Source organism: Pectinophora gossypiella, chromosome 8, assembly GCF_024362695.1.
Source record: "Pectinophora gossypiella chromosome 8, ilPecGoss1.1, whole genome shotgun sequence".
Lineage (NCBI taxonomy): Eukaryota > Metazoa > Arthropoda > Insecta > Lepidoptera > Gelechiidae > Pectinophora > Pectinophora gossypiella.
In genome coordinates this window covers 13608903-13636588 of record NC_065411.1, presented here as the reverse complement: position 1 = coordinate 13636588, position 27686 = coordinate 13608903, and the positions used below count along the sequence as shown (strand labels likewise).

Genomic DNA, 27686 nt, shown 5'->3' with positions numbered 1-27686 from the left:
GCACATGATCACAATGGCGCTCTGCGCTCTGCGCCCTCGCCTTGACTGCTCTATTATATCATGGATCTACGTGATCTATTGCTCTGTGTCATAGCTATCGCCTATTTACTTCTAGATCTAGGATGTACCTAGGGTCTCTAGGGAGTTAGGGCCCTATTGTTAGTTTTTCTATTGTGTATATGTAATTTTTCGTCTTAGTAATTATGTACATGTTATCATAATAATCTGCAATAGTCCTACACGAACCGGGGATTGTCTTTGGGTGCACTTCCGTAGTGCATACAGGGATAATCGCCGGTTGGTGTCACACCACATTTAGATTAAACCGTCTTAAGAGGCCTCTACGTGTTGGCTTCGGCCCCACGCACGCCTTCCAAAAGTCCGGGACTCCGTAGGCCCGAGATATGGAAACGACATACAAATAATAATAATAACATTTTATACATGTTTACCAACATTGAGCAGGCGCCATAGTCCCACATACCCCCGGTATCCCGTCTACTAACCCTCAACCCAATAGACCAGTTCCCTTTGTTCCTATAATCTACAATAGTCCTACACGAACCGGGTAGTGTCTTTGGGTGTACTCCCATAGTACATACAGGCCGATAACCTGACAGAATTATGTTGACAGCACACGTCAAACATGTTGAATATCAGCGGGATGCATATTTTAATCGCCCGGGTTTCAATTATTATAAATTTAACAGTTGTCAATCATCCGTCCCTTTCCTTTTCGGCGGATAAAAGAATGACGGGTATAACTTAAAATAAAATTAGGAGGTGTTTGTAGGAATCAGGGGCATTTTTACACACAAACCTAGTATTAGACGTCTCACTGGAATCCTTTTATCGATAGTGCTATCTCTTATCACTCATTCACACGTAAGCCTTTATTTATAAAACTGATATTGAGTTTCTGAAAATGCAATAACAATATGAAAACATTTTTTCCCTATGACTCAAGGCGGATACGTCCATGGTAGTGGAATCTTGTAATTGTCTAGTGGATCGGAAATACTGATTATAAGTATGACGAATACTTAACGAGCAAAGAGGAAGTAGTATTATCTCTAAGATAATAAGATAGTAGAGTTAAAAAAAAGAGAACCATATTGAAGACTATAGAGAACCGGAGAGGAAATATGATTGGCCACCTGATACGACACGATTCATTTATAACAAACATTATAGAAGGAAAAATTGAAGGGAAGAGAGGAAGAGGTAGACCTAGGATAACATTTATGAAACAAATAAAAGAGAAGGTGCAGGTCGTGTCGTATCGGGAGGTGAAGATTTTGGCGGGAAGAAGAGAGGAATGGCGATTACTCCACCGACAAGAGCGCAGCTCTTAAATAAAGAGAGAGAATAAGATAGTATTTTGCTGATAAGGGTTAATGACCAGAGAGGTCTCAAAGGCTACATTGAAGCAATTCATGTAAAAAAAGTATTACACAGATAAATAAGTGAGCAATGCAAACAAATGTCAAGTAGCAATATTGTTTCTTTTTATGAATTACTTTTTTCAATGTGGCTTTTTTTAGTTTTAAATTGCAAAATTACTGCGATATGATATCGCTATGTACTTGCAAAAATGTTTAAGAATATTAATGTCATTCATTATTTTGTCTGTATCAGAATCGAAGCAAATGTAATTCCATAGACTCTGCTTACCCCTGTGGGAAATAGGCGTGAGTTTATGCATGTAATGTCATTCAAAAAGGAACATTCAATAAACTTTACTTGTAAAAAGACTGAATTGCAACAAAAAATCAAAAACAAAGGTTTATGTACATTATAGTTCCTGTATAGGTATGATAAGGTGCAAAGTAATAAATTAACTGGTTGCACTTAAGACCTGTTGGTTACATGTCGTTTCTGTAATAGACCAAAAATACCCACATAAACATAAATTTTATAATTATGACAACTAGTGGTTCATAATTTCACCACTGTTTACAAATAATTCGCTGGGCTCAGTGACTGCACTTTTGCTCTTTGATTGTACCTGCCCTAACCTCTATCAGAAAGGTTTTTCACAACCTGGCCTCCCTAAACACCTGCTAAACTTCCAGGTTCTAAACATCGTAATTCTGGTGCTTTACCGCACGGGCTTCAATGGCGAGTTCCTCGGAGTCGGAGGCACCTGGAACCTCAATGAGGAGAAAAACCCTGATGCTGAGATCGTGGCTTCAGGTGTCATTGTCGGGTATCTGATATACACGCTCGTGCAGGTCGTCACGTATCTCTTCGGTACCACGGAACATAAGAGGTAAGAGATCTTAACAATTTCAGGGAGACCACTTGAGTCAGTTTTGCCCAGTGATGTTCCCAAACGGGGAATGTTTCAGTTGTAAAAACTCTTTAGTAGACACTGGCTGATTTTGTTCAAATTGTTCTTTTAACAATTAACATCAAATTCAAAAATACCTATCTTTATTCCGTAGATACCATGGTTACGCTTTGAATCGTCATTTTTTATATGGCGAACGTCTCAGCCGCCTAAAACTACTGCAGCTTCTCACAACCTGTATAGACAGGAAAAAGAATCTGCAAAAACCTCGGCAAAGGGCCCTAGACATTCTTTAAAAAAAAACATATAGTGCTGTTATACAATTTAGTAATTTGGGTGCCTCATATCATGCTGTAAAAGATTATCAAATGTTGACCACGCCACGCGGGGTCTCAGTATCAGGATACTGATGGTATAGGAATTAACAATTAATGTTTCATGGTACTTGCAACAGTGTCGAAATATCGGGAGTCTCATATCCCTGATTTAAACGCAGTAAGAACCCGTTATTATGTGTTTTAAACCAAAACCTATAAACCTAAAACAAGGTATAGGAATTGATGAACTGTAAATTGCATTACAGAGCAATGTCGGAGATCGTGATGAACTTTGTGGGCGTGTTCCTGTGGATCGCGGTGGGTGCAGTTGCGCTGCACTACTGGGGTGGCTACCAGGGCGAGCACCAGTTCCAGTTCGTCTTTGCGGAGAGACAGGTTAGTTATGGTCATTTGTAGATAGGTATATTTCCGCCAGTCCCCGATCTAGGAGCCCCTACGATATACCGTCGCTTTATAGTGAATCCACGTGTCACGAAGGTCAGAGAGACAGTCGCTTCTGTTAAAAACCGGACCTGTCAAAATCTTTAGGTTAGCTAAGCGGACCCTGTGAAAAACGGGATAATGCGAAGGAAATGATGATAGTGAATACCACGTCGGCCTTCGGCTAATGTGGAGATTCTCATCATCATCAGTCATATCATCCTAGATCTAGATCTAGGATCGCGTTAAAGCGCTCTCATTATGACTAATTCCAGTCATGGCAGTAAATCGTGGTAGGTATACATAGAATAAGGATAACAGCGTTAAACTGGAATTGACAAAAATATAATATTGTAAAATTAGAGTCAGTAACGGGCTTCTTATGTACTTCTATTTCTACTTTTTTTTTACCTAACTTTGTGGTATGCTGCATATGGCGTTGACTACTTGGCCGGCGCATATTTCTAGTTGAATGTTGTTCTAACAGGATTGAAACTAATAAAACACGCGATAGAGGATAAACCATGAAGCTGAAATCTAGGCGGCAGCGCTATTGAATGTTCCTTGTCAGTTCATAGAGAACAGTACAATATAGACTGTCCAACTACTAAAATTCGTGATAAATTGCTATAAAATGTGAAGCAACGTGGAGTGTATCCCGTCTGAAGGATGAGTTACGAAAAAGAAAAGCAGCCAGTTGAAAAAGGCAGTTTTGATTGAAAATATCCGGCATAGGGTTATGGTGTACAAAAAATATAATCACAACAATATGTTTGCTTACTCAAATAGTATGAGGAACTGTCAAAATTTAAGAACAAATGAGAACTGATGGCAGAAATAGGCAGTTTTTATCTTCAGTTTGAATTATTCCTCTTCTTGTGTGATTGTGTCATTGGCCATAATAAAAACGTAAATAAAGTGTTTGTTATTAATATCATTGTTCACATTTCAGGTGGGCTTGGCAGTGGGTGCTTTATGCGTCATCCAGGGTGCGGTATACCTGCTGGACACCGCTCTCTCCGTCATTCACTTCACTAAGGAGATGTAAACCTTCTAAGGATAGTCTAGTTATGTTATCATAAGTGTTTACTGTAACCGAACTACTTCTTGTTACTTTCGATAAATCCAAGCGACCTCTAGCCGGAAATTCAAATTTGTAGCGTTCTTCTTCTTCTATCGAATGTGTTGTGAGGTGCATTATCAATCTCATTAGTCCTGGTCTGGTTATTGAGCCGCCAAATGCCCCTGACATGATTTTTAGCGTTGGTACCCTATTTTAGATCATGATGGGATAAAACATAGCGTTTAGTGGAGTCCAACGCGAAAATGTTAAAATGTGTTCCAATAAAAATAAAGGCGAAATCAATTCGGTTAGAGCCAGATGCTTTCAATGAGATATCGACTTATACATTATCAAGTAAGTTGATATTTATTGCATGACTTCTATCATCTGTAACTTTGTCAGCTTCACCTAAACATATCTTATAAGATATTATTAAAATGTACAGTCATGAGCAATATTATGTACCCACTTTAGAACCCTATCGCACTATCATATTTGACATTTAATGAGACTTACGGTTTAATTTGTCAAAAAAGTTAATGTGACATGGTACCAAAGTGTATATATATTAATGCTCGTGACCGTACAGAAAAATATATTCTCTTATATCGATGTTTCACCATCATTCGACATTTTTATTCTTAAGTGCATAATGCATTTTATTAATCTAATCCAACTTGTTTACGGTAATATAGCTCTCCATAAAAAAAACCACGTTTTTCCCACCTAGGTTTCCAATTAGTTAAGAATGTTAGCTAGATGTTTTATATCTACTTAAACTTACGTACGGTGTTTACAATATTTTGTAACGTGTAATTTTGAAATAAATTTATTTCCTTTTATAATGCTCGTTTTAATTGTCCTTTTAAATAAAATTAGTGCCTGTTGACATTTTTCTCTCGTTATATGTCTCGGCCTTTTCTTTTATATCTTTAGACCCGTCTCCTAGAACCCTAAAGGTCGTATACTATCTCTATCTGTATTGATAACCAGTATTAATTATTTGAGACTTTATCAAAACATCATAATAAAGGTGAGTCACGCAGATATTGCATATATGTATATCTAGTATATTACAGTAGAAAATTGACGTCCAGTTACTCGGTCCATCGTCACATCATTGTACTATCAATAACGTCATATCCAGTCGTTGGTTGCGATGATTTCGAGTGTGGAGTATCACCATAAACTATGGCTCACCTTTTGTGCTGTCCTAAGTGCCCTAACCCCTGCACTATTAAAGACCTTTACGAAGCCACTGACAATGCCGTAAGCGTGGCCAATTATTGGTCAGCAAAAATTTAGTTTCGACTCGCAAAGAAGAAGAAGAGAGCCAGAACAATACTCAGCTCATTTTTGTTGACATTACCTGTATGCAATACAAAAACCTAAATCCAACCTTCTACGCAATAATTTTATTAGATGAATGTGATTAATGTTTCCCCGTGTTTTAAATACTTTATTCTGTTTAATTTAGTTGAATGCTGTCCGTTCCGAGACAAATGTAGGTTGTTCCTCCGAAAAAATACGTCTCACGGTTAATTATAGCTGCAATATTATTTGTCACTGGAAAGTTGTCTTCTTATTACTTCTATGTATATTTTTTTTTTTTTTTTTTTTTTTTGACGTGACTTATTGTAGATTTGCCGCAGATGGCATTAACTACTTGGCCGGACAAATGGGGAGCGCTGAAGGCTCTCACCCGGTACAACGTTTAAGACAACAGGCCTGAGGGTGCCCAGTTGGGCGCGAACCTCGGCTCAGGGCGTCGTCTGAGAGGAAAAATATTTGAAAGAATTAATCGACCCTAGTGGGTCGATAGCGATAAGCGCTGAATGAGGGAAATCGTCGACCACGCCGGCGGGGTCGGTATCGGGGTCCTGAAGTGTTTGGTGTCGCGAGCTGATTGGCTGCCTCTATGGCTAGGGTAATCGGGTCGTCGGGATCGTATATTACGTCCTTCGGACGCCGATACTTTTCAGTACCGTCCCTAAGCGGGATGTATTCGGAAGCCGCAACTACCAGGGGATTTGGGTGGTGCGGAGCAGAATCGAAAAAACGTTTGGAAGCTAATTTGAGCCATTGGGCAATGGTTGGCAGACCTAGGTCAATGTGCACTTCTATGTATAACCACCCTGTTCTACTTTATTGCATAATTATCAAAAATATGATCCGTTTGGTCCTGTAGTCCTGTACCATAATGCAGAACAAACCCAAAAATTCCACAAGGTAGTATTCTTGGACCTGTCCATTAAAAGATATACAAAACTTAACCCATCCACGTCCACCGAATAAAACCGTCATTAATTCGTCAGTAAGATGCGAAGGGTCAATGAAGTGTCAAATTATAGGGTCACAGGTTAATGCGAGCTCCAGGCGTTGACTCACGATCTCATGGGCGCTGGGCGGTGCGTGTTAGTCTGTCCGTTTGTCTAGTATCGCGAACAGTGTTAGAAGGTTTTTAGAAAAGCTTTGTAAAAGTCTAGAACTTGTTTTGGATTTTAATTCGATTTCTATATCAATAAATATATAAAGTCTATTAATTTTCTAATTAATGACTCGTAAATCGATGATTCATTTTACCTCAACCGTAACAAGATAAACCTGGAAATAAAGTTCTTTTTTCCTATTTTTAAATAGTCTTTAGACTTTTACATATCTTTTTCTAAGGCCACCGTCAACAGTATACTTCGACCCTGGCGACCCAATCCGCGTAGGTATTAATCGACCACCTGACCATCCATATTTATCGACCAACAGTGATCGACTGAGTATCCACCACATCAGTCCCCATATCGCATTTTCGACAACACTTCAGGACCCCGATACTGCCGCCGTGATCGACGATTTCATCAATCAATTCTTTCAAATATTTTTCCTCTCAGACGACGCCCTGAGCCGAGGTTCGCGCCCAACTGGGCACCCTCAGGCCTGTTGTCTTAAACGTTGTACCGGGTGAGAGCCTTCAGCGCTCCCCATTTGTCCGGCCAAGTAGTTAATGCCATCTGCGGCAAATCTACAATAAGTCACGTCAAAAAAAGTATTTTCGATATTGATTTAATACGCGTATTAACCGACCAACAGAAATCGCCTTAGTTCCGAAAGCATATCCCCGTATCGCCTGGAAGTGGAGTGCCTCTACTCGCAGAGTGTGGTGACCATATCGCCTGAGGAGGTACCGGACGCCCAAGATTTTCTGCGACAAGTCGACTTGGAAGCCGCCACAATTGCGCCTCTAACGGATAACGTAAGTAAACTAATTTATTCGATTTTAGACCCAAGACATAACATAACAAGTTCACAACTATATCCAAAATCAACTAAGTATCCATACCTCACCGAGCTTTCTGTTAGACCAACGTGGTAGGTGGCGAGCCGTGTCGCCGTCTATAATGGTTCAGACAACTATGTTAGTGAAAACTGCATTTAATCTTGGTCCACCATTAATTAAAATTATTAACGACCTCCGTGGTCGTTGCACTTCCGCGTTAATATGAGATTTTTATATGGAGTGTCTGAGGTGTGCCTTTAGTAGGGGGAGCAGGGAAGTCTATCTATCTACTCAGCCTGTATCAACCCACTGCTGGATATACGAGGGGAGGTCAAAAAGTTCGCGGAATGAGGGGGAAGGGGGTCGAAATTAAACACGAAACTATTTTTCCTTTTCAATATATTCTCCCTTAACCTTAACACATTTTCCGGATCTATCAAATAATTTGTTTATTCCATCATAAAAAAAAGATTTCTCTTTGCTGTCAAAATAGGCCGAAATTGCAGACTTGACTTCTTCATCATCGCCAAATTTTCGTCCACGCAGTTCCTTTTTCATTTTTGGGAACAAATAATAATCGCTGGGGGCCAAGTCTGGACTGTAAGGCGGGTGGTTTAATTTTTCGAACCCGCATCGGTGAATGGCAGCCGTCGCAACATGGCACGTGTGGACGGGTGCGTTGTCGTGCAAAAGGAGCACACCTCTTGACAGCTTTCCTCTTCTTTTTTCCTTGATAGCCTCTTTCAATCTATCCAGTAAAGAAGCGTAGTAATGTCCCGTTATAGTCACACCACGATCTTTATAATCAATCAGCAAAATGCCTTCTGTATCCCAAAAAATAGTGGCCATGATCTTTCCGGCCGATTGTGACACCTTAAACTTCTTTGGAGGAGGTGTGCCTTTTTTATGCCACTGCATCGACTCTTGCTTCGACTCAGGTTCATAGTGGTGAACCCAGGTTTCATCTCCAGTAACAATCCGGGCCATAACTTCTTCCTTATTCTCTCCACAGAGCTCTAAAAACTGGCGAGAACACTCGACACGCTCGCTTTTTTGAAGTGGCGTGAGCATTCTTGGAACCCATCTTGCGCTGACCTTAGTCATCCCAAGATGTTGATGTAGGATATTTAAAATACTTGTTTCGGATACACCGACCATTGCTGCAAGCTGCTTCTTCTTCAAGCGGGTATCTTCTAATACAAGTTTCTCTACTTTTTCGATGATTTCCGGTGTGGTGGCCTCAATGGGCCGTCCGGAGCGGGGGTCATCTTCAATCGACTCTCTTCCTTGCTTGAAAAGACTATGCCACTTGTAAGCCATGGTTTTACCAGGGGCAGAGTCCGCGTAAACTGCTAACAGCTCTTGAAAAATCGTCTGAGCGGATTTTCCTTGCTTGGTGAGGAACTTAATGACGGCGCGGTGTTCAATTTTCTCCATATTCGCTGAGTTCTTCCCGATTCACTTGTTTGCTGGTCGATAGTTCAAACGTTAATGACCCGATTTGCTTCAAACTTGGTACATATACTGTTAATGAGGTGTGCAACTAGCGGCTACCTGTACGAGCAAACCAACCCCCTCCAACCCCTCCATTCCGCGAACTTTTTGACCTCCCCTCGTAGGCCTCCTCTCTTTCACGCCACCCTTTCCGGTCCTGTGCAAGTCGCATCCATTGCTTTGTCATACCTCACTGTGTCATCCGACCACCGGCCTGGTGGTCTGTTTCGATATCGCATACCAGAGCAGAGAAGTAACAAAAAGATAGATGTCTTCAGGAATTCCTCCCGATTGAATCCAGGTCAGGGCATGAAACAACGTTGCTCACACCGCGAGCGACGACGCGCGAATAATCCACGACACTCCTCGCATATTGTAACTACGCAACTGTATTTTAAATGCGCCCCATACATGAACTCACGTCTATAATGCCTAATGGGGTCGGCAGAGCCACAAGCAATCAGAAGGTATCTTGCAATTACTGGATACGAAATCAGATATAAGTAACAAGGTAAGGATCTGATGAGCGCTACAGATAGCGCCATACTTGTTACCAAGTTTTAGGCCGATGATACTATTTAATTTGCCGTCGACACGATAAGAAGAAGAAGTACCAAGGTATACGTAACTTTTTTTTTGACGTGACTAATTTTAGATTTGCCGCAGATGGCATTAACTACTTGACCGGACAAATGCGGAGCGCTGAAGGCTCTCACCCGGTACGACGTTTAAGACAACAGGCCTGAGGGTGCCCAGTTGGGCGCGGACCTCGGCTCAGAACGTCATCTAAGAGGAAAAATATTTGAAAGAATTAATCGACCCTAGCGGGTCGATAGCGATAAGCGCTGATTGAGGGAATTAAAAAGAACGATCAGTTCAGTACAATTATTGATTATATTTCAAGAAGATAACAATTAAAGATTTACAATCGTCATTACTTGTTACCGGATTACTTGTGATTCTACCCACCCCGTTAGGAGCACAGGCGTGAGTTTATGAACATGTTATGTAACATTATACAGTCCGTCTGTCCTACATATTAGTCGTAGCTACATAAGCGTATCAGATTCCTAATTATCATCAATGAAATCGAGTATAACCTTACAACTACTGCTATTGTATACAGTGAAGTGCCGGTAATGGGAATGTTCCCGTAGTAAGAAAAAGAATAATAATTAGTTTATTTCAGTAACAGTTTCTCTCTTCCTAAGCCTTGTCCCGCTTATACAGGGTCGGCTCTCCTTATCCTATTTCTATAGGTTGGTCGGTTTTGGGCCAGTTTGGCGTCCAGGTCTAATTGTTTCAGGTCCTTTTGGACCGTCGTTAACCATGTGGCGGGGGGTCTTCCACGCCCTCTTTTTGACGTCGGGATATTTAGGGCTGTTCTGACTATATGGTCTTCTGGGCGTCTCATGACGTGGCCGTACCAGCGCATTCGTTTTTCTTGAAGTTTATCGACTATTGGGGCAATCTTGTAACTACCTCGGATGTACTCATTTCGAATTTTGTCGAGTAAGGTGACTTCCGCTGACCAGCGTAACATGCGCATTTCGGTTGTGTGCAGTTTGTTTAGATGTTGTTTATAGGTGGCCCAACATTCTGCACCGTGAAGTATAGCAGGTCTTATTGCTGTTTTATACAATTTGCCTTTCACTTTAATCGGCATTTTTCTGTCGCACATTACGCCTGTGAGTTGTCTCCATTTCATCCATCCAGTTGTAGTTCTGTGAGTTACATCAGGGTCGATTCTACCATCCTGGCTGATAATGGATCCCAAGTATTTGAACTGATCAACTGTGGGAATAGGAGTATCGATTATGTGTATATTTATAGTAGTTGGGTTAGTCACTCCATCAAACAGGCACGACATGTGCTCTGTTTTCTTTCGACTAATTCTGAGCCCATTCTCTTCCAGTGCTTTTATCCACAGATTGAAGTTGTTCTGCAGTTGTTATTCAGTAACAGTTTACATTTTTCTTTACGTGTAGAGTACCAACCTCATTAACCCTGGTGTCAGGGTTACTAATGAGCCGCCAAAGGCCCCCGACATGGATCATGTAACGATTACTAACATACATCAGTAAGCAGTAACCGGGACCAACGCCTTAACGTGCCTTCCTGTGATATGTCCCCACCGGGAATCGACGCCAGGACCTCCGAATCGTAAGCCGCTCAACCACTGGACCACGGAGGTCATTATGAGCCGAGGTCGTTAAGAACTAGGTAATTAGGGATATTATGAATACGGGCAAAAAAAAAATGGCTCAACTTGTGTTGTGATGGAACCATGTTATGGAGCTATCCGGCGCTCTGGTTGTCAGTCATTTTAAAAACTCTTTAATAGTAAGGCTGGCAGGTTTTGTATTTCAAAATGTTCTTTCTTGTACTCTGATCTGCTTACATAAACTGCCTATATACGTCCCACTGCTGGGCACAGGCCTCCCCTCAATCAACCGGAGGGGGTATGGAGCATACTCCACCACGCTGCTCCACTGCGGGTTGGTGGAGGTGTTTTTACGGCTAATAGCCGGGACCAACGGCTTAACGTGCCCTCCGAAGCACGGAATCATCTTACTTTTTCGGACAATCAGGTGATTCAAGCCTGAAAAGTCAACAAAGGACAGTCTCACAAAGTGATCTCGACAATGTCCCCATCGGGAATCGAACCCGGACCTCCAGATCGTGAGCCTAACGCTCTAACCACTAGACCACGGAGGCTGTTGTTTTGTTGATCTGCTTAAAGGTAAGGTAATAAAGCTGTTTGTACATAAGTTTTACGCTTTTTTTTGCTGCCGTTCAGCGTGAGCGTTCCCAAAATGGGAATATTCGCGGGAACGGCATATCACTGGTTTTATAGTCGCACACGCATATGGGATCAATAGTGCCGTCGTCGGTTCCGGTTAACGGGTCCTGCAAATGTGATGCGCACGCGTAACGCATTAGCATGGGACTAGGGTCACCTACTGCTTTAGGGCTATCGTGAATCTGGTGAATCTGGCTCCGCAGTTATCAACATAACACAGCATCACGCCTGTATTCTCTAAGGAGTAGGCAGAGGTGTGCTAGTGACAACGTACCGAATACCGAGGGGGATAATGATGGGGAATACTTACATCAGTAAGTAGTGACCGGGACCAACGGCTTAACGTGCCTTCCACATGAAACAGTAGGAGTCGGCTTTTACCGGGTGAGAGCCTTCAGCGCTCCCCATTTGTCCGGCCAAGTAGTTAATGCTATCTGCGGAAAATCTACAATTAAAAAAAAGTAGGAGTAGGGCCCTGTGCTGGGAGGTTTTCTGGCCACGTCGCCACGATGTGGTAGTAGTTTTACAGCTAATTACATAATATATTTTGACTATGAAAAAGCGCTAAATATGTAAGCCAATTTTGAAGAATAAATATTTTTGAGTTTTTTTTCCGAAGCACAGATCATCTTTTTTCGGACCATCAGGTGATCTGTCTGTAATGTCCTAACATACTAGGGATCACAGTGCTTTTAATGATATGTCCCCACCGGGATTCGAACCCGGAGCCTCCGGATCGTGAGCCCAGCGCTCAACCACTGCACCACAGAGCAGAGATAAACTAGTATTATCAAAAAACGTTAGTTTTGATAACCTTTATGAAGTGTATCGACAACGCAGATTACTATGACAGACGTCCTTAGAGTCAAATCGAATTGCGCGAAATTCGTTCTGGCATTTCTTTTAATGCTTTTTATTCAATACACTTGTATTTAGAGCGGTAATAATCTTTAACAATAAGTAGTTCTTCACAAGGTTTATAATTCTATTTACTACAAAATTGTATTTCTATATAAGTAGGTAAGTAGTGTTAGAGAATATAATCGATCGGTCTCATCTCGCTCGACTTAGGTATACATCACTATGTTAACGAACGCTACAACACTGGCTTTTGTACTTTGACAGACCTAACTCTTGACGTATTTTATTTACTTAAATTCAAATAATATAACCACTAATAGGCTAGTTTCCATCTAGTCAAATCAGTTACTTTTTACTAAACGTCAAAACACGAAATTATTATGGAATTTGTATGAAAAAGCACCCTGTGACGTCATAGAATAACGTGACATAATTCGCGCTTATTAATTATTACATTTTTCTTTCATAAAATTGATAAATAAGTTCAATAGAAAAAAGAAATCATTTTTTGACAAAAGATCTGTCTTTATTTACTAATCAGAGTTTCATAATTTATCTTTGACTTAGAAGACTACTAAATTGTACTGAACTAGATGTTTAATATTATGTTTATTTAATACTTACTAGTAGTTACAAAGGAATACTTGGTGTGAAGTTATTGATTCTCCTTATTAATAGCAGAGCAAATAAGTTATACCTAAACTTAGTTAAAAACATTTATAACAGCATTAAAACTCAGCGCTCCCCATATGTCCGGCCAAGTAGTTAATGCCATTTGCGGTAAATCTACAATAAGTCAACTCAAGTTATATTGCATTGCAAATATTACATCATGTAAGAACTGTTATGTTTCGCGCAAAAAAACATTTACGATTATTGATTTCGATAAGGAAAATAAAGTAAATATGAATTGAGATTCTATTGTTACCGACCTACATGAGACTATTTATTTCACACGATTTGATAACCCTGCTAATGGACGTTATTAGCGAAAGAAAGGGGGTCTGCAAGTGATAACCGACTAGTTTTGTTAGAGAAACGGAGGCACAGTGTCCCCTGCTATGTTTCTAAAAAGGGGGTCATAAACGCCACATTGAAGCAATTCATCTAAAAAGCAATATTGCAATTTCATATTTCCGTATATAAAAGTAAGTGAGAAATGTTAACAAATGTCAAATAGCAATATTGCTTTCTTAGACCTCGTCAATGCCTTCGGGCAAGTCTGGGGCCAAGAGCTATCCCATCAAGGGTAAAAATTTTAAAAATAAAATAAAAAATAACCTAAGTACATTTATCAATTAAACAGTAAGTACCTAACAGATTCGCTAAAAATCTCCTGCAGCGTATGGAACGATTTTCCGATTAAGTATTTTTTTAACGACACTTCGAACTTTTTCTGGTAAAAACGATCCTAACATTCAATTTTAACACAATATAAAGCGATTGAATTTGCAATAATAATTTCAATTCACACGAAAATGATTCCGATGAAAAAGGCTTGAAAGGATCATTGCGTGTTTTTTATGTTGATTGCGTATCGATGTACTTTAGCCCCAATTCCGCGACCTGGGCTAAAGGGGATAGTATGTCAGAACGATATAGGGCACCATAGGGATGGTAGAAAAAAATAAAAACACAAAAATATATATTTTTTAGTTCTCAATTGTACGGACGATTTTGGTACAGCGAAGCCATTGGTCAGTTCCGTGTTTCGTTTCGTTTATTTCAACCCTGGATTAGTTTAAAAACCGAATTCGAAATTCGTAGGTAATGAATTAGAGCTGAATGTAAATTGATTAAAATGAGTAAAGATAAGCACACCCTTAATTTTAAACCGTTTACAAGCGACTTAATAAATTCTGAAACGACTGCAAACAGTGAAATCCTTCACTAATCCCAAGCTGTAACCCTAATGAAAACATCCCCTAGTGTAATGACCTTTCAGAACGCGCCCCGCAATGGCGGCCTGGCGGCGACTTGGCGCCAAAACTGGCGTCACTATGGCGCGCGCGGGATATGGCGGGAAACGTCGATACGGGAGCACTGACTAACTACGAACAGCATGTTATCACTGAGATTACTTGTTTGTGTTTACGAAGGCGGAAAAATATAGGTCTGGTAAGGCATATATTTGCCACACTACAGTTTCTCTTTAACTGCCATCTTGGGGAGAAAAGAAAGAAAAATATTCATGTCTGAAAACGTATTTAGGTATGCCACGCAAATTCAGCGGTAAGCACTTTGTCTGACGGATACAATTTGAGTAACATAACTGAATACCATTTTTTTTCCAAACTCATGTTAAAAGCATTCGTTAGTTGTTTTTAGGTTAGGAACCAGTCGCAAATATTAAAAACAAAGCCTCATTTACAAACTCAGCGACTTTATTAAAATTTGACGATTTTACAAGCAATTCAGCGCGACCATTCGCATACAAACGCAACATTAGGTAGCTGTTAGTGCAGTTTATAGCGACGGCTGCACGGCTTAGTACGTGTATATGAAACAATACAGCTTTGTCTGAAGGTAATGTCATTAGTGGCGTATGGGGCATTGTTTGATGGGCCGTATCATGGCACGTAACGTCGCCAGTTTCGCTACCCGAAGCTTGTTGTTTGACATTTTTGTTGATTTTTATGTTGTATTACCTACCTAAGTGTACGAGAAGCTGGTTCCAATAAAGATTATTTTTGTGATAACTTAATGAACATGGACTGTTATGCAATGTAATTTTATTGACGCTACTTTGGTGTATCCTGTACTTTATTTTTATGAAGGATTCTTATAAGTTTTACAAGACGATTTCCGTTCAAGAAACTAACTTTTCCCCTTCTTTTACAAATACAAGAGCAATGGAAAAACATCTGTGAGTCCAAACTCGAACGCCTTTGCCAAGTGCGGACTTTTGACGTCGAAATAGCGTCAATAACTTTTTTAAACTGCGTGTGCAATTGAACGCGGCATAAACAGCCATCAACCGTCAATGTCAATGTGGAGGCCGATATCAAGGTCTGCTGCCACCATAACTGATACAATGGTTGCGAGAAAATATTCCGCTACCTGTCGTTTTAATTGCTAGTGTCGTTGTATTGTTTAAGTATACGTGTATAGAGCTGGGTATGTATGAATGGTTTTGAACGACAGGCTTTAGAGGAGGGAGGTGAATAATGAAGGTTTAGTAAAATGCTTCAGGAGGTGAAAATACGAATTACTTTTTTCCTCAGGGACTGCGGGGACAAAATATGTGTATCGTCACCTTATATATAAAAAATACAACATGTAGGTAAGCGCCATTTTGAAAAATCACATTCCGATTTGATTTTTGTTAATAAAACCTCGCATTAGACACGCTAGTTTCAATCCAGGTAAAAAAATCTGGTCTCAATTATTACACGGAAAGAAATTATTTAAAAGAAATCGAAGTTGTGCAAAAAGGACGTGAAAAGACGTTTAAGTGATATTGACTATAAATCACCATACACATTATTTAGACTCGTACCTAATCGAATCCAAAGATTGTAGGTTATAAACGCGGGTCACTTGGAATTTGATTTTGAATGTCAAATTAATGAAGAAAGACATCATGAAGTATTCCTCGTAATGCTGAGAATATGTTTAAGATTAAGTGAAAGTTCTTAACTTAATCGCAATAGTAGAGGATATTTAGGATGTTCAATTATTTATAAATGTTCACGTTGAGGTCGCAAGTTCGAATCTAGCACAGGCCTAAACCAATGATTGTCCAATTTGTTTTCGAATTCGTGTTTGGATCATAAATGATTACCAACATACCCGAAGAATGCATTTTCGGAGGTATGTGACCTAAGCTGCATTGAGCTGGTTTTCCCTTCGCTGATTGGAAGGTCAGACAGGCAGTCGCTTCTGTAAAAAACCGGACCTGACAAATCTTCAGGTTAGGTAAGCGGACCCTGTGAGAAACGGGATAATGCTAGGGAGATGATGAATTGTTTATGTAGGTATATAACGGTTAAGAGTCATCTGACTTTATTGCTTCAGACATCATGATGATGTTTTGTCGTCAGAGGAAAATCGACCGCGAGTCCCTTGATTTATAACTAATTTCGATGACTAATATTCTGAAACCAATTACTCATTCTATGACACAAATCCTGAATGTTTCCGCTGAAAACGAGACGACCTATTTAATTGTTTTTCTCTTATTTCCTTTTTAGTTTACTTACGTTGAAAACGTCACAGTTACAGGAAAACATTTGAAATTCATGACAATGATTGTAAGTTTTGAAAAGGATAATACGTAGGTAAGATGCGTTAGAGCGAACTAAATTACAAAAAAGTAATACTTAATACTTACTTATACTTAATTTTGATTTGATTTGATTTGATTACATTTTATACTTTTAAAACTGAATAGCTAAATATTGAATAGCTAAATTTTAAAGCTGAATATTGAAGCTAAAGATCTTTTTAACAAAATAATTTTGTTGCGATATTTCCTGACTTTGGAATAGCTAACACAGATTTTCCTGATGTGACATGGCTCATGTAACGACTACTAACTTACATCAGTAAGTAGGTAGTAACCGGGACCAACGGCTTAACGTGCCTTCCGAAGCGCGGATCATCTTACTTTCGGACAATCAGGAGATCAGCTTGTAATGTCCTAACCAAATAGGGATCCCAGGAAACTGGGATTTGAACCCGGGGCCTCTGGATCGTGAGCCCAACGCTCAATCCACAGGACTAAGGAGGCCGTTACAGGCGTAATGCTTTATGTTTTATGTGTTATGTCTATAACGAATATTAACGCATATTTATGAAACACGACGTTCGTACCTCACCCAACAGGGTCCACATAATACCAGCGTCGTAGTTCACGCCGCGACTTGTGCTGAGTGAGGCCCTTTTATCTCAGGACGTCCACCACCACCTTATGATCATTCTAATGAACATCTTCCTATGATTTTTGTAACTGTTATGTAAAAAAAATTAAGTGATGTTATTGTCTTTGTGTGGCGTCCTTTTATAATAAACAATTTCTATTAAGTACATATTCTATTCTATAATGATTATCATATCAACAAGTACTGCCTCAGCTTTATTTTGTAAACGTGTCTAACGTTTACTATCTGTTTCTTTCGAACTTATTCATGAACGTGATCAAAATCATCAATCCCCTACACACTGTTACAATTTGAACATCATATCGATATCACGACTGACGATCACGAGGTACAGTTCACTACATAATTATAAGTATTTTATACCCTACATAATATACTTATCTACAAAAGTAAAAAAGCAAAAGTAGTTAAGTAGCATGGAAAACGCTGCACCGACAAGAGCGTGGCTCTTAAATTGATGATGATGATACTTATCCACATTTTGTGTTTTATTTTAATGTTTTCATGTCTGTCTATATACTTATTTGAAACAAGAAAACACTACCTAATTGTAAGAAATATCGTTCTAAATATTTGTAAATTTTTCATCTGAGAAACGTATTTCAATGTGGTCGTTATTGATCACTTTACTCCAAAATAATTATTTATCAAAAGTCTACAAAAAGATTCTCAGTTATACAATATTTTTTTTAATATTATAATACATAGATAAAAACTTAAGCCGTGGGTAGCCCAGTTGGTAGAACGCTTCCTTCTCACTTTGAGGTCGCAGATTCGAATCCAGCACACAGGCCTAAACCAATGATTACCGAATTTGTTTTCGAATTCACGTTTGGATCATAAATGACTATCACGTATCAGCGGTGAAGGAAAAGATCGTGAGGAAACCCACATTCCGGAGAAATGCATTTTCGGAGGTTTGTGACCTAACCTGTATTGGGCTGGTTTCCCTTCGCGGGTTGGAAGGTCAGACAGACAGAGGCAGTCGCTTCTGTAAAAAGCCAGGCCTGTCAAATCTTCAGGTTGGGTAATCGGACCCTGTGAGAAACGGGATAATGGTAGGGAGATGATGATTACATAGATGAAAACTGTAACTAGAACTGTTTTATGTTCACTTGTGGTTGCTTTTCATTGGCATTTGTTTGTATTTACAAGTATTCATTTTGTAAAAAAGGCTGTAAGTAACCCAAATAAAATAAAATAAATAAATAAACTAGACAAAAATTGAAATATTATTGCGATAGTTGATTGTACGGCGCAGGCGCGCGTTCGTCGTGCGAGCGTGCAAGCGACGCGGCACATATGCAGCTATGCGCGCGCTTCTAGACCGGAAAACGCTAGAAAGTGGCTTTTCAATTTTCGAATAGCTACATAATAATCTGGCCGATTTACTGGCTCGCTTCGGGCAAAATGCTATGAAATTGTGGACATGATTGATATGATTTTTCTCTTCTCAAATACAGTGTTACGGTGCAGTTTTCTAGGCTAACCCGAGAGCTAAACTATGTACGCTAGTTGGTATACTGTTAGACTTTTCACTTCACTCTGTTACCCGTGATTTTTGCTTGGATTTCTCATTGGCAGCGGAGTTTAGAAGATAATTAATCCAGTTCATTGATATTCAGTTCCTTACAACGACAGGGGCCTAAAAAGGCCACATTGAAACAATTCATCTAAAAAGCAATATTGCTATTTGACATTTGTCGACATTGCGCACTTATCTTGTTTTGTGTGCATACGTCGATATCGCAAAGCAAAGACCAATACGCACTGAAACTAGAGCTGAATTTAATGACAAGACTTGACAATCCAAGAAAAACATACACAAACTGATGCCAATTTTTCCCCGATCCTGACACACTTCTCTCGCTTCCTCCACGTTCATCAATCGCTTCATACACGCACGCCGGTTCACAGTAGATCGTACTAAACCTTTTCCAAGGACATCTCCAATTTGGTCAATGTACCTTCCTCCTTCTAGGTCTTCCACTGTCCTTCTAGGTCTTCCTCTGCTAACCCTACCATCAACCTTTCATTTTATATACCGCTTTCCTAATCCTATTTTCCTTCATCCGCTTATATTCCTTCATAATTTAGTCGTAACTCGTAAGTTATAAAAGTATCAATAAATAACTAAGTAAAGTAGAGCCTTGAATGTTTGTGGTTGATGGTAAAAACTATCTTATTCACAATATACAGCCTTTATGCACGGATGGTCACAGAAAAACTTCGGCATTTCTTACATATTCGAAAAACTTTGCAGGTCAGAGAAGGGTACTTTATATTGTTTAAATTCATTAAAGCCCTATGTTCATATCAATATTTTAGAGCATTACATTACATCAGTAAACGAAGAAAATAGTTCATTATACTAAGATGATCTATATCAAAAAACTGGCAGTTGCCAACACTCTAATATGCGCTAATTTAGCGGCCGAGGCTCGCGCCCAACTGGGGCCCCCTCAACAATTTGAATAATTTTTTTTTCTTCAAAATTGTCTTACATAGCGCATTTTGAACGTCAAAAAATAAATTACATATTATGTTACTAGCTGTAAAACTACTACCACATCGGAAGCTGTATCGCTGAAGGAAAGACGTGGCCAGAAAACCTCCCAGCACAGGGCCCTACTCCTACTTTTACATGTTTTCCTTTCTTTCTTCAGGTCTGTAGTTTTGTACCGGGTGAGAGCGCTCCCCATTTGTCCGGCTAAGTAGTTAATGCCAAAAATATTTGTTTAGGTTAGGTTAGGTTAGTATGAATAGTATAGAATGGTACTGAATAGGTACTAAATTTGTGTATAGGCGAAATTACATTTCGGAGCCTTTTTGTGGAGATTCTAAATGTGGGTGGTCATTCAGGCATCGGAATGACTGGCCATGTTTTAAATAAATTTTCTTATTTATTAATTAGGTAGTAAATATCTATACAAAGGTATTAAATAGTAGCTAATAGGTATTGGATGTTAGTAATATTTTAAAACTGATCTGTCGCATTGGGCAGTCATTCTGATGCTCACATTTGTGGCAAATCTACACTAAGTCACGTCAAAATAAACCTAGCTCAGTCGCTGGTGGTTCTATACGTAGTATTATTCCTTATTCTGTGCCTATACCTAGTTCAACATAAACACGTTACAAGGATATTGAGCCTTAAGATCTTAAAACTCAGCATCATTATTATTAAAGTGCTTGCAGATTATTTCCACGAGTTGTAGCTACATTTTTTTACTATTTACCTGGTAGATTTAACCAATTATAACGGATCATTTTATACCCATAGCCGCCTTTCTAAAGTCTCCTTAACATCGTTGAGGTTAAAACACATAAAATAAGTTTAATTGTACCTTTCAAGTAGATACAATAATTGCACATTTTAATGAACTAACTTAATGAAGTAAATAATTGGGATATAAACAACAAGAACTTTTACTTCTATAAAATCTGAATGTAAACTAATCGGAACTTTCTATCCTAAGTTTCTCAGGGTGGTATTAAAAAACTAATCTCAGCTTCGAGACTGCCCTCAAGATCATGTCAATGTGACAGTTCTTATATAAAAACAGAGACTTGAGCATGATCTTGAGGACAGTCTCAGCTGAGATTCGTTTATTACCACCCTCAGTGTAATAAAACTATAAGAGAGATTCAAATGTTATTTAGACTTATGGCAATTGTTGTAAAAGCGGTAGGGACTTGTGATTATTTATTTGTTCATTAAGTATTAACGGGTTCGATCCCCGATGGGGACACAGTCGTAAATCACTATGTTAGACTGTCTTTTCTTTGCCTAGGACATTGCAGAATCACCTGGATGTCCGAAAAAGTAAGATGATCCCGTTTGGTATAACTTACGGTCACGAATACTAATATGTTTACACTTTGCAACCATGTCACATTAACTTTTCTGACAAATTAAACCATAAGCCTCATTAAATGTCAAATATGATAGTGCGAGAGGGTTCTAAAGTGGGTACATGATATTGCTCATGACTATCTTGACGGATCATCTTTCTTTCGGATTCTCAGGTGACCAGCCTGGAATTGAGTAGTTTCCGTCAAAGATAAATTATGAAATTATAATTTCTAAATAAAGACTAAAGGAGAACTAAAGTCACCGACATAGCTCGAAGAATTGCAAAGCTGAAGTGGCAGTGGGCAGGACACATAGCGAGGAGAACCGATGGCCGATGGGGCGGAAAGGTTCTGGAGTGGCGACCACGTGTCGGACGACGCTCAGTGGGTAGGCCCGCTACAAGGTGGACCGACGATCTGGTGAAGGTCGCGGGAAGCCGCTGGATGCGGGCAGCGCAGGACCGATCGTCGTGGAGATCCTTGGGGGAGGCCTATGCCCAGCAGTGGGCGTCATACGGCTGATGATGATGAAATAAAGACTAAAGGTGACAATAAACGTTTTCATTTTCAATTTAACTTATTATATGAATTTGAATAAAGAAAAATGTAATAATAAGTGCGACATTTTGTCACTTTTTCCATGACGTCACAGGTTGTTTTTTCATACAAACTCGGATAGTAATTTCGTGTTTTGACGTTTAGTAAAAAGTGACTGATTTGACTAGTTGGAAACTAGCCTATTATGAGTGAAAGTAATAGTTAGGTATTATTGCCATCATTTAAGTACTTATAACTATTATAGTAATTTCCCTCAGACTGATTTCACACAGTAATAAATGATAAAATCAACAGCATACTAGTCAGTCTATAGTATGACAATAATAATTACTGTATTCATTTGACTATCTACACAGATTATCTATTCGAAGCTTGTTTTCAAAAACAGCGCAATTTTAATTCGTGTTTAGTATTTTTCCTATAAAACAATTCACACATAAAATGTTAATGTTTTTTTAAGTTGTCAACATTTTTACTAGGGTGTATTTTCTGTAACATATAACTACCGCTTATTTTTACCATTTTTTTTAAAGATGTTATTTAAAGACCTATGATATCTACCTATTTAGCTGTGATACCCCAGTTGGTAGAACGCTTATCTCTCACTTTGAGATTATATACGTAGAATCCAACACAGGCCTAAACCAATTGTCGAATTTGTTTCCGAATTCATGTTTGGATCATAAATAATCATCACGTGCTCAGTGGTGAAGGAAACCTCTTGAGGAAACCCACATTCTCAAGAAATGCATTTTCAGAGGTATGTGATCTAACCTGTACTGGGCTGGTTTTCCCTTCACGGGTTGAAAGGTCAGACAGGCAGTCGCTTTTGTAAAAAACCGAACCTGTCAAATCTTCAGGTTAGGTAAGTGGACCCTGTGAAAAACGGGATAATGCTAGAGAGATTATGATTACCAATTTACTTACCCACTTACTTTTTCTTTTTAATTAGGTAAGCAGTACTTAATGTTTTTAAAAGATCGGCCGGAGGATAAAATAATCATTTATATACGAGTATTTGTCTATCTATGAAACAAATAAAAGAGAAGGTGCAGGTCGTGTCGTATCGGGAGGTGAAGGTTTTGGCGGGAAGAAGAGAGGAATGGCGATTACTCCATCGACAAGAGCGCAGCTCTTAAATAGAGAGAGAAAGAAAGATTTATCTATCTAAACACGATGATTACTAATAGTTAGTGTAGTTTATTTGTTAGCTTTGTTGTTTTGCTCTGGGCGCCATCCCACTCGCGTCAGACAGAGCACTGCGGGGCAGAAGGCAAGAGGGAATGCCCTGTTTTTCCCTAAAAAGTAGACTGGAGAATGCTACACCGACAAAAGCGTGGCTCTTAAATTAGTGATAATGACAGTTAATAGGCACATAGGTAAATTAAAGATCATTTCATATTTACGAGTAGTAACGGGACAATCTCAAAGACCTTTCTCATTTAAGGAACAACCTTTTGTATTGGTCGCATTGCGCTCTACATCTTCGAAGCTATAGTACTTAAAGCATAGCCCGGACACACACACACACACAACATAAACTCACGACTATATCCCAATTGGGGTAGTCAGAGGTACATCCATCGCAATATGACCTAAGTACCCGCATCTCACCGAGCTTTCTATTAGACCAACGTGATAGGTGGTGAGACGATAATGACCTGGGCGCAAATACAAGTAAGTGCGCAATGCAAACGAATGTCAAATAGCAAAATTGCTTTTTCAGATGAATTGCTTCGATGTGGCCTTTTTAACCCCCTTGGACACACCAAACAAAAATCTCATTCTTACAGAGATGGAACGTGCGCCTTACCCCATGTGTGTGAGCGAGACAATATACACTTTAAGCGTACTCCCTTACTCTTTACCGGCTTAATAGCCTAAAGGGGCCCACAACGAGGGGGCAGGGTTAAACAGTGCGGGGCGGAGAATGACCCTTCTATACAGATTATTATCGTTATTCTATGTTCGAAATAAAGTTCTATTTATTGCCTATCCACATCTTATAGCACTTGAAAAGGAGTTATCACCATAAATAGACATCAATGGTCTGTTAAAAGGCACTTATTTCACTGTAAAAGATAAAGATACTTTCTTTCCTTTTATGCCTTTTATAATAGCGTTCAAGAAACAGATAAGTAATTTTAATTTGAAACCCTATCAAAGATAATGTTGAATAGTCGTACTTACTAAACAGTCGAGAAAAAAAGAATAAAACATTTAATGGAAATAAATCTATTTTCTTGCTTTTCTTTCAAATACTGAAGGTGTAAAGTTTTTATTGAAGATATTGAGTAGTAGGTACAAAATTAACATACGTAACCACAGTACGTACTCAGTATAGATATAAATAATCTATGGTACTTTTCTCTAGAAAGTTACACAGTATTTTTTATTCTATGACACAGTCAAGAAGTTTAAGTAAACTTAAGTACATTTTTATCGGAGAATTCTTTGACGAAAGAGAACAAAAGTACCTAATCGTTATTTAATGGTGTCTTACTAAGTAAAAAATTAGGTAAGGCATGTCGTAAAATACTACCTACTTGTAAGAAATACCTACTTACTTATATATGTACGAAAAAAGTTACTATCAGGTTAATAAGTAAGTACTTATATAAGAATTGTACTTTCGTCAAACATCGTGAAGGAACCCACATTCCCGAGACACGCATTTTCGGACCTTTATTGGGCTAGTATTCCCTTCGCGGATTGGAAGGTCAGAGAGGCAGTCGCTTCTGTAAAAAAAACTGGACCTGTCAAATCTTCAGGTTAGGTAAGCGGACCCTGTGAAAAACGGGATAATGCTAGGGAGATAATGATTCAGAAAAGTATTCTTTACAAAAAATATGTAAATACTTTTCTAATAGTTACCTATCCGTAGAATTTAAAATAAATGCCCTATTACGTAACACTGAAGACTCAAAAATAAACTGCTATGTTGACTCAATTCCACTATCGAATCTATTTTAATTTTCTCTTGCGTTTGGTTTCTGTCTGTTTTCAATGGACAAATATGTTATTGCGAAAGATTTAATTCAATAAATAATGGACCCAGATGGATCATTATGGGTTCTTGTAGGCTGTTTTGTTTCACTATAGATTGTAGACGAACACTTATGGTACAGAAATAGATTTTATAATATAGTATAGTGTTGATCAATAATGATAGGTACTCGTAACTGCTATTGTAGCTATCAGTAAACTTTTGCAATTTGAACAACATAAAAAACATACATAATATAAAAAAACATAGATAATATTCTAATGTAGGTATTCATAGTTGTCTGAGATAAATAAATAAATTACTGCCTAAACTTTATGATTTACACTCTAATGATAACAAAAACACACATCACACACACACACACACACACACATCACATCTTTTACCAAATTCTGTACCACGGCACACTTGCATATGTACACATTATAACAGTGTAGTTGACATTCCACCGTACTGCCGTCTTCCCATGGCACACCATGGAATTTCGGTCACAGTGGACCGACTCAAAATGAATGAGAGCTGTTTACTCGCGAGCTACGCAAACGCACTACTACGCCACCGGTTCTACGCGGCCAAAATACCTAGACCTCCCCTACCCCGGCATTTTCCATACTTTCAAGGTGATTGAAGGGAGGGTACAGTGGTAACCAGAGGTCAACATTTTCCTCCTAATGAGCCGTAGAGGAGCGCCGTTCTCGATGCAACGATAGTCGCTTTGTGTCCTACGCTGAACGCACTCGTGTCTCATTGCCGTGAACGCACCGCTCCGAACGCGCCAAATTAAATTTCGAATTTCGAAGTGCTTGTGCTTTTAAAAACAAACTTCAGAAGTGACTTGTGCCAGTCTTCTCTAAGGAGGACTCCAAAGAGTTTTGTTTGGTGAGCGTTTTCAATTTTTTTTATGAATAAATTGGATTTTGTGTCGTTGTCGTCGCGTGTCGCGCGTTTTAATTGCATTTATAATGAAAGCTTTACTGGTCCTCACTCATATTCAGGCGATTGGAGCTTTCGTTATTTATAAACATTGTAAAGCATGAATTTCAATTTTCTTATGTAATTGTAAAAAACTACAATAAAAACACTATAATTATACTTTTTTGGGTATAATTGTACTCTCATTTTATTACATACCTAAAACCTCGTAAATAATTTAAAAATAAACTATTTTCCTTGAATTGTCAAAACTAATAATCAGCCAGTATGAAATTGTTACTTTTTAAAAAGCAATCACATAAAATCACCGCATCATAATTTTATGTAGATTAGCCTGATTTTGAAAACGTTCTTAAATTGTCAAAGAGTAAGTATGAGTCAGATGAGACAATGCGTGTGTAGGCAACATTGTTGATGACCCAGATGCATTTCATGTCATTGTTTCAGAGATGCTTTATGAATTATTAACCGCACATTATCCTGTGCAATGTCATTGTGGATTTTTAAATTACCATAATTTATTTAATATTGAACGATGAATCAGTGAGTATGACTGTATTTAACTTAGGGCGGGTTCCCTTATGTCTTTTTTATTTGCTTTAGTGAAAATAATACGTACGTAACTGCAAGTAAGTAAATAAGACGTTTGCAAATTACTTAGATGTAGTAGTTAAATGTTTAAAAATTTACAATGAATAACAAATACAACCAATGGCCTGTATTGTAAGTGAGGCGTAGAAAAACATAACAAAAAAATAGGAGGCACTGAGAAAATACTATCTCTTGCAATAACTCCAGGGATTCGAAATCGAACCCAAATGCGTTTTGAGTCAAGTTGGGTTAGCCGAAATTAGCTAAAGTGTCATTTCCATAATATGGACACCCTACTCATTAAATGGAAAACCATTTAGGTTATTTTTCGTCTTAAATTAACTGCATAGAATCTGCTTTTTGCCACTTGCATTTCAAAACAAATTAAAGCAAATTTAGTAAGCCACTACCTATTAGTGAAACAGACAATATTAAAATAGATGATTTAAATGTTATAGATATTTTAGTGCCGATTCTGGCGAACAAAACTTAATTTTATTTTAGTCCGACATTACTAAAAATAGTGCCGTCCTTCACTTACGACGAGTGCAAGACAGAGATAGAGCTAGTTTTAAAACTGTCAAATTAAATTAAAATTAAGTTAGCAGGAATCAACACTAAAATATCGCCCAATTTCTTATGCCGGTTTTCTCTTTTATAATTTGTTGAGATGTGTATACCTATTATAAAATACACATAAACCTTATCTCAGAAATCATTTGTTCATGCAAGTTGTAAACACTACCTGAGGCAAGTTTAGACCTAGTTAAGTAGATATACCCGTCAAATCTGTGATATCTAGAAAATACGTAAGTACTAAAATTTACGCCAATTCACACTCTTCACAACTACCCATCTACCAATTACAAACTCGAGTAAAAGTCGTATCAATTTATCGATTAGCGAATCGATTTTCATCCACATATATAATTCCCAAGTGGACAGAAGACAGAGGTATTGGAAAGTGAGGTGCGTGCGTTCCGCCCGAGCGATGGTATTCGCTCTGCGCGTGCGCATAAACCGCGCGCACGCCGCTTTACACGCATCGCTTGAGCGGATTTTTATTTTACAATAATTAAGTACCTACACTACACACAGGTATGTGTACTTACTCCCAGAGAGAACGACTTATCTACATAGTGAGAGAGATGTGAGAAAATACGCACAAAACAAGTGATAGTAGGTACCTAGGTGCTTAATTGGAATTAATAGAAGGGACATTTCATGGTGTCTAATCTTTGACCAGCAGCGTCGTAATTATAATATTTACGCGCCAAAATTGTTTATGGAATTGCAAAAATAATCTGAACACATCA

General features: G+C 38.7%; 2 protein-coding genes across 2 annotated transcripts in view; one reads left to right on the top strand and one right to left on the bottom strand.

The window, feature by feature from the left end:
- LOC126369237 (adenylosuccinate lyase) overlaps positions 1-27686 on the bottom strand; it is a 62601-nt gene that overhangs the window by 17893 nt on the left and 17022 nt on the right. The gene's annotated exons all lie outside the window — the stretch shown is intronic.
- LOC126369293 (uncharacterized) overlaps positions 1-27686 on the top strand; it is a 54892-nt gene that overhangs the window by 11572 nt on the left and 15634 nt on the right. Inside the window, exons 2-5 of the mRNA XM_050013651.1 lie at positions 2076-2272; positions 2877-3006; positions 4004-4095; positions 7220-7361. Of these exons, the coding sequence (XP_049869608.1) occupies positions 2076-2272; positions 2877-3006; positions 4004-4095; positions 7220-7361 (561 nt within the window). The remainder of the gene's footprint in view (positions 1-2075; positions 2273-2876; positions 3007-4003; positions 4096-7219; positions 7362-27686) is intronic.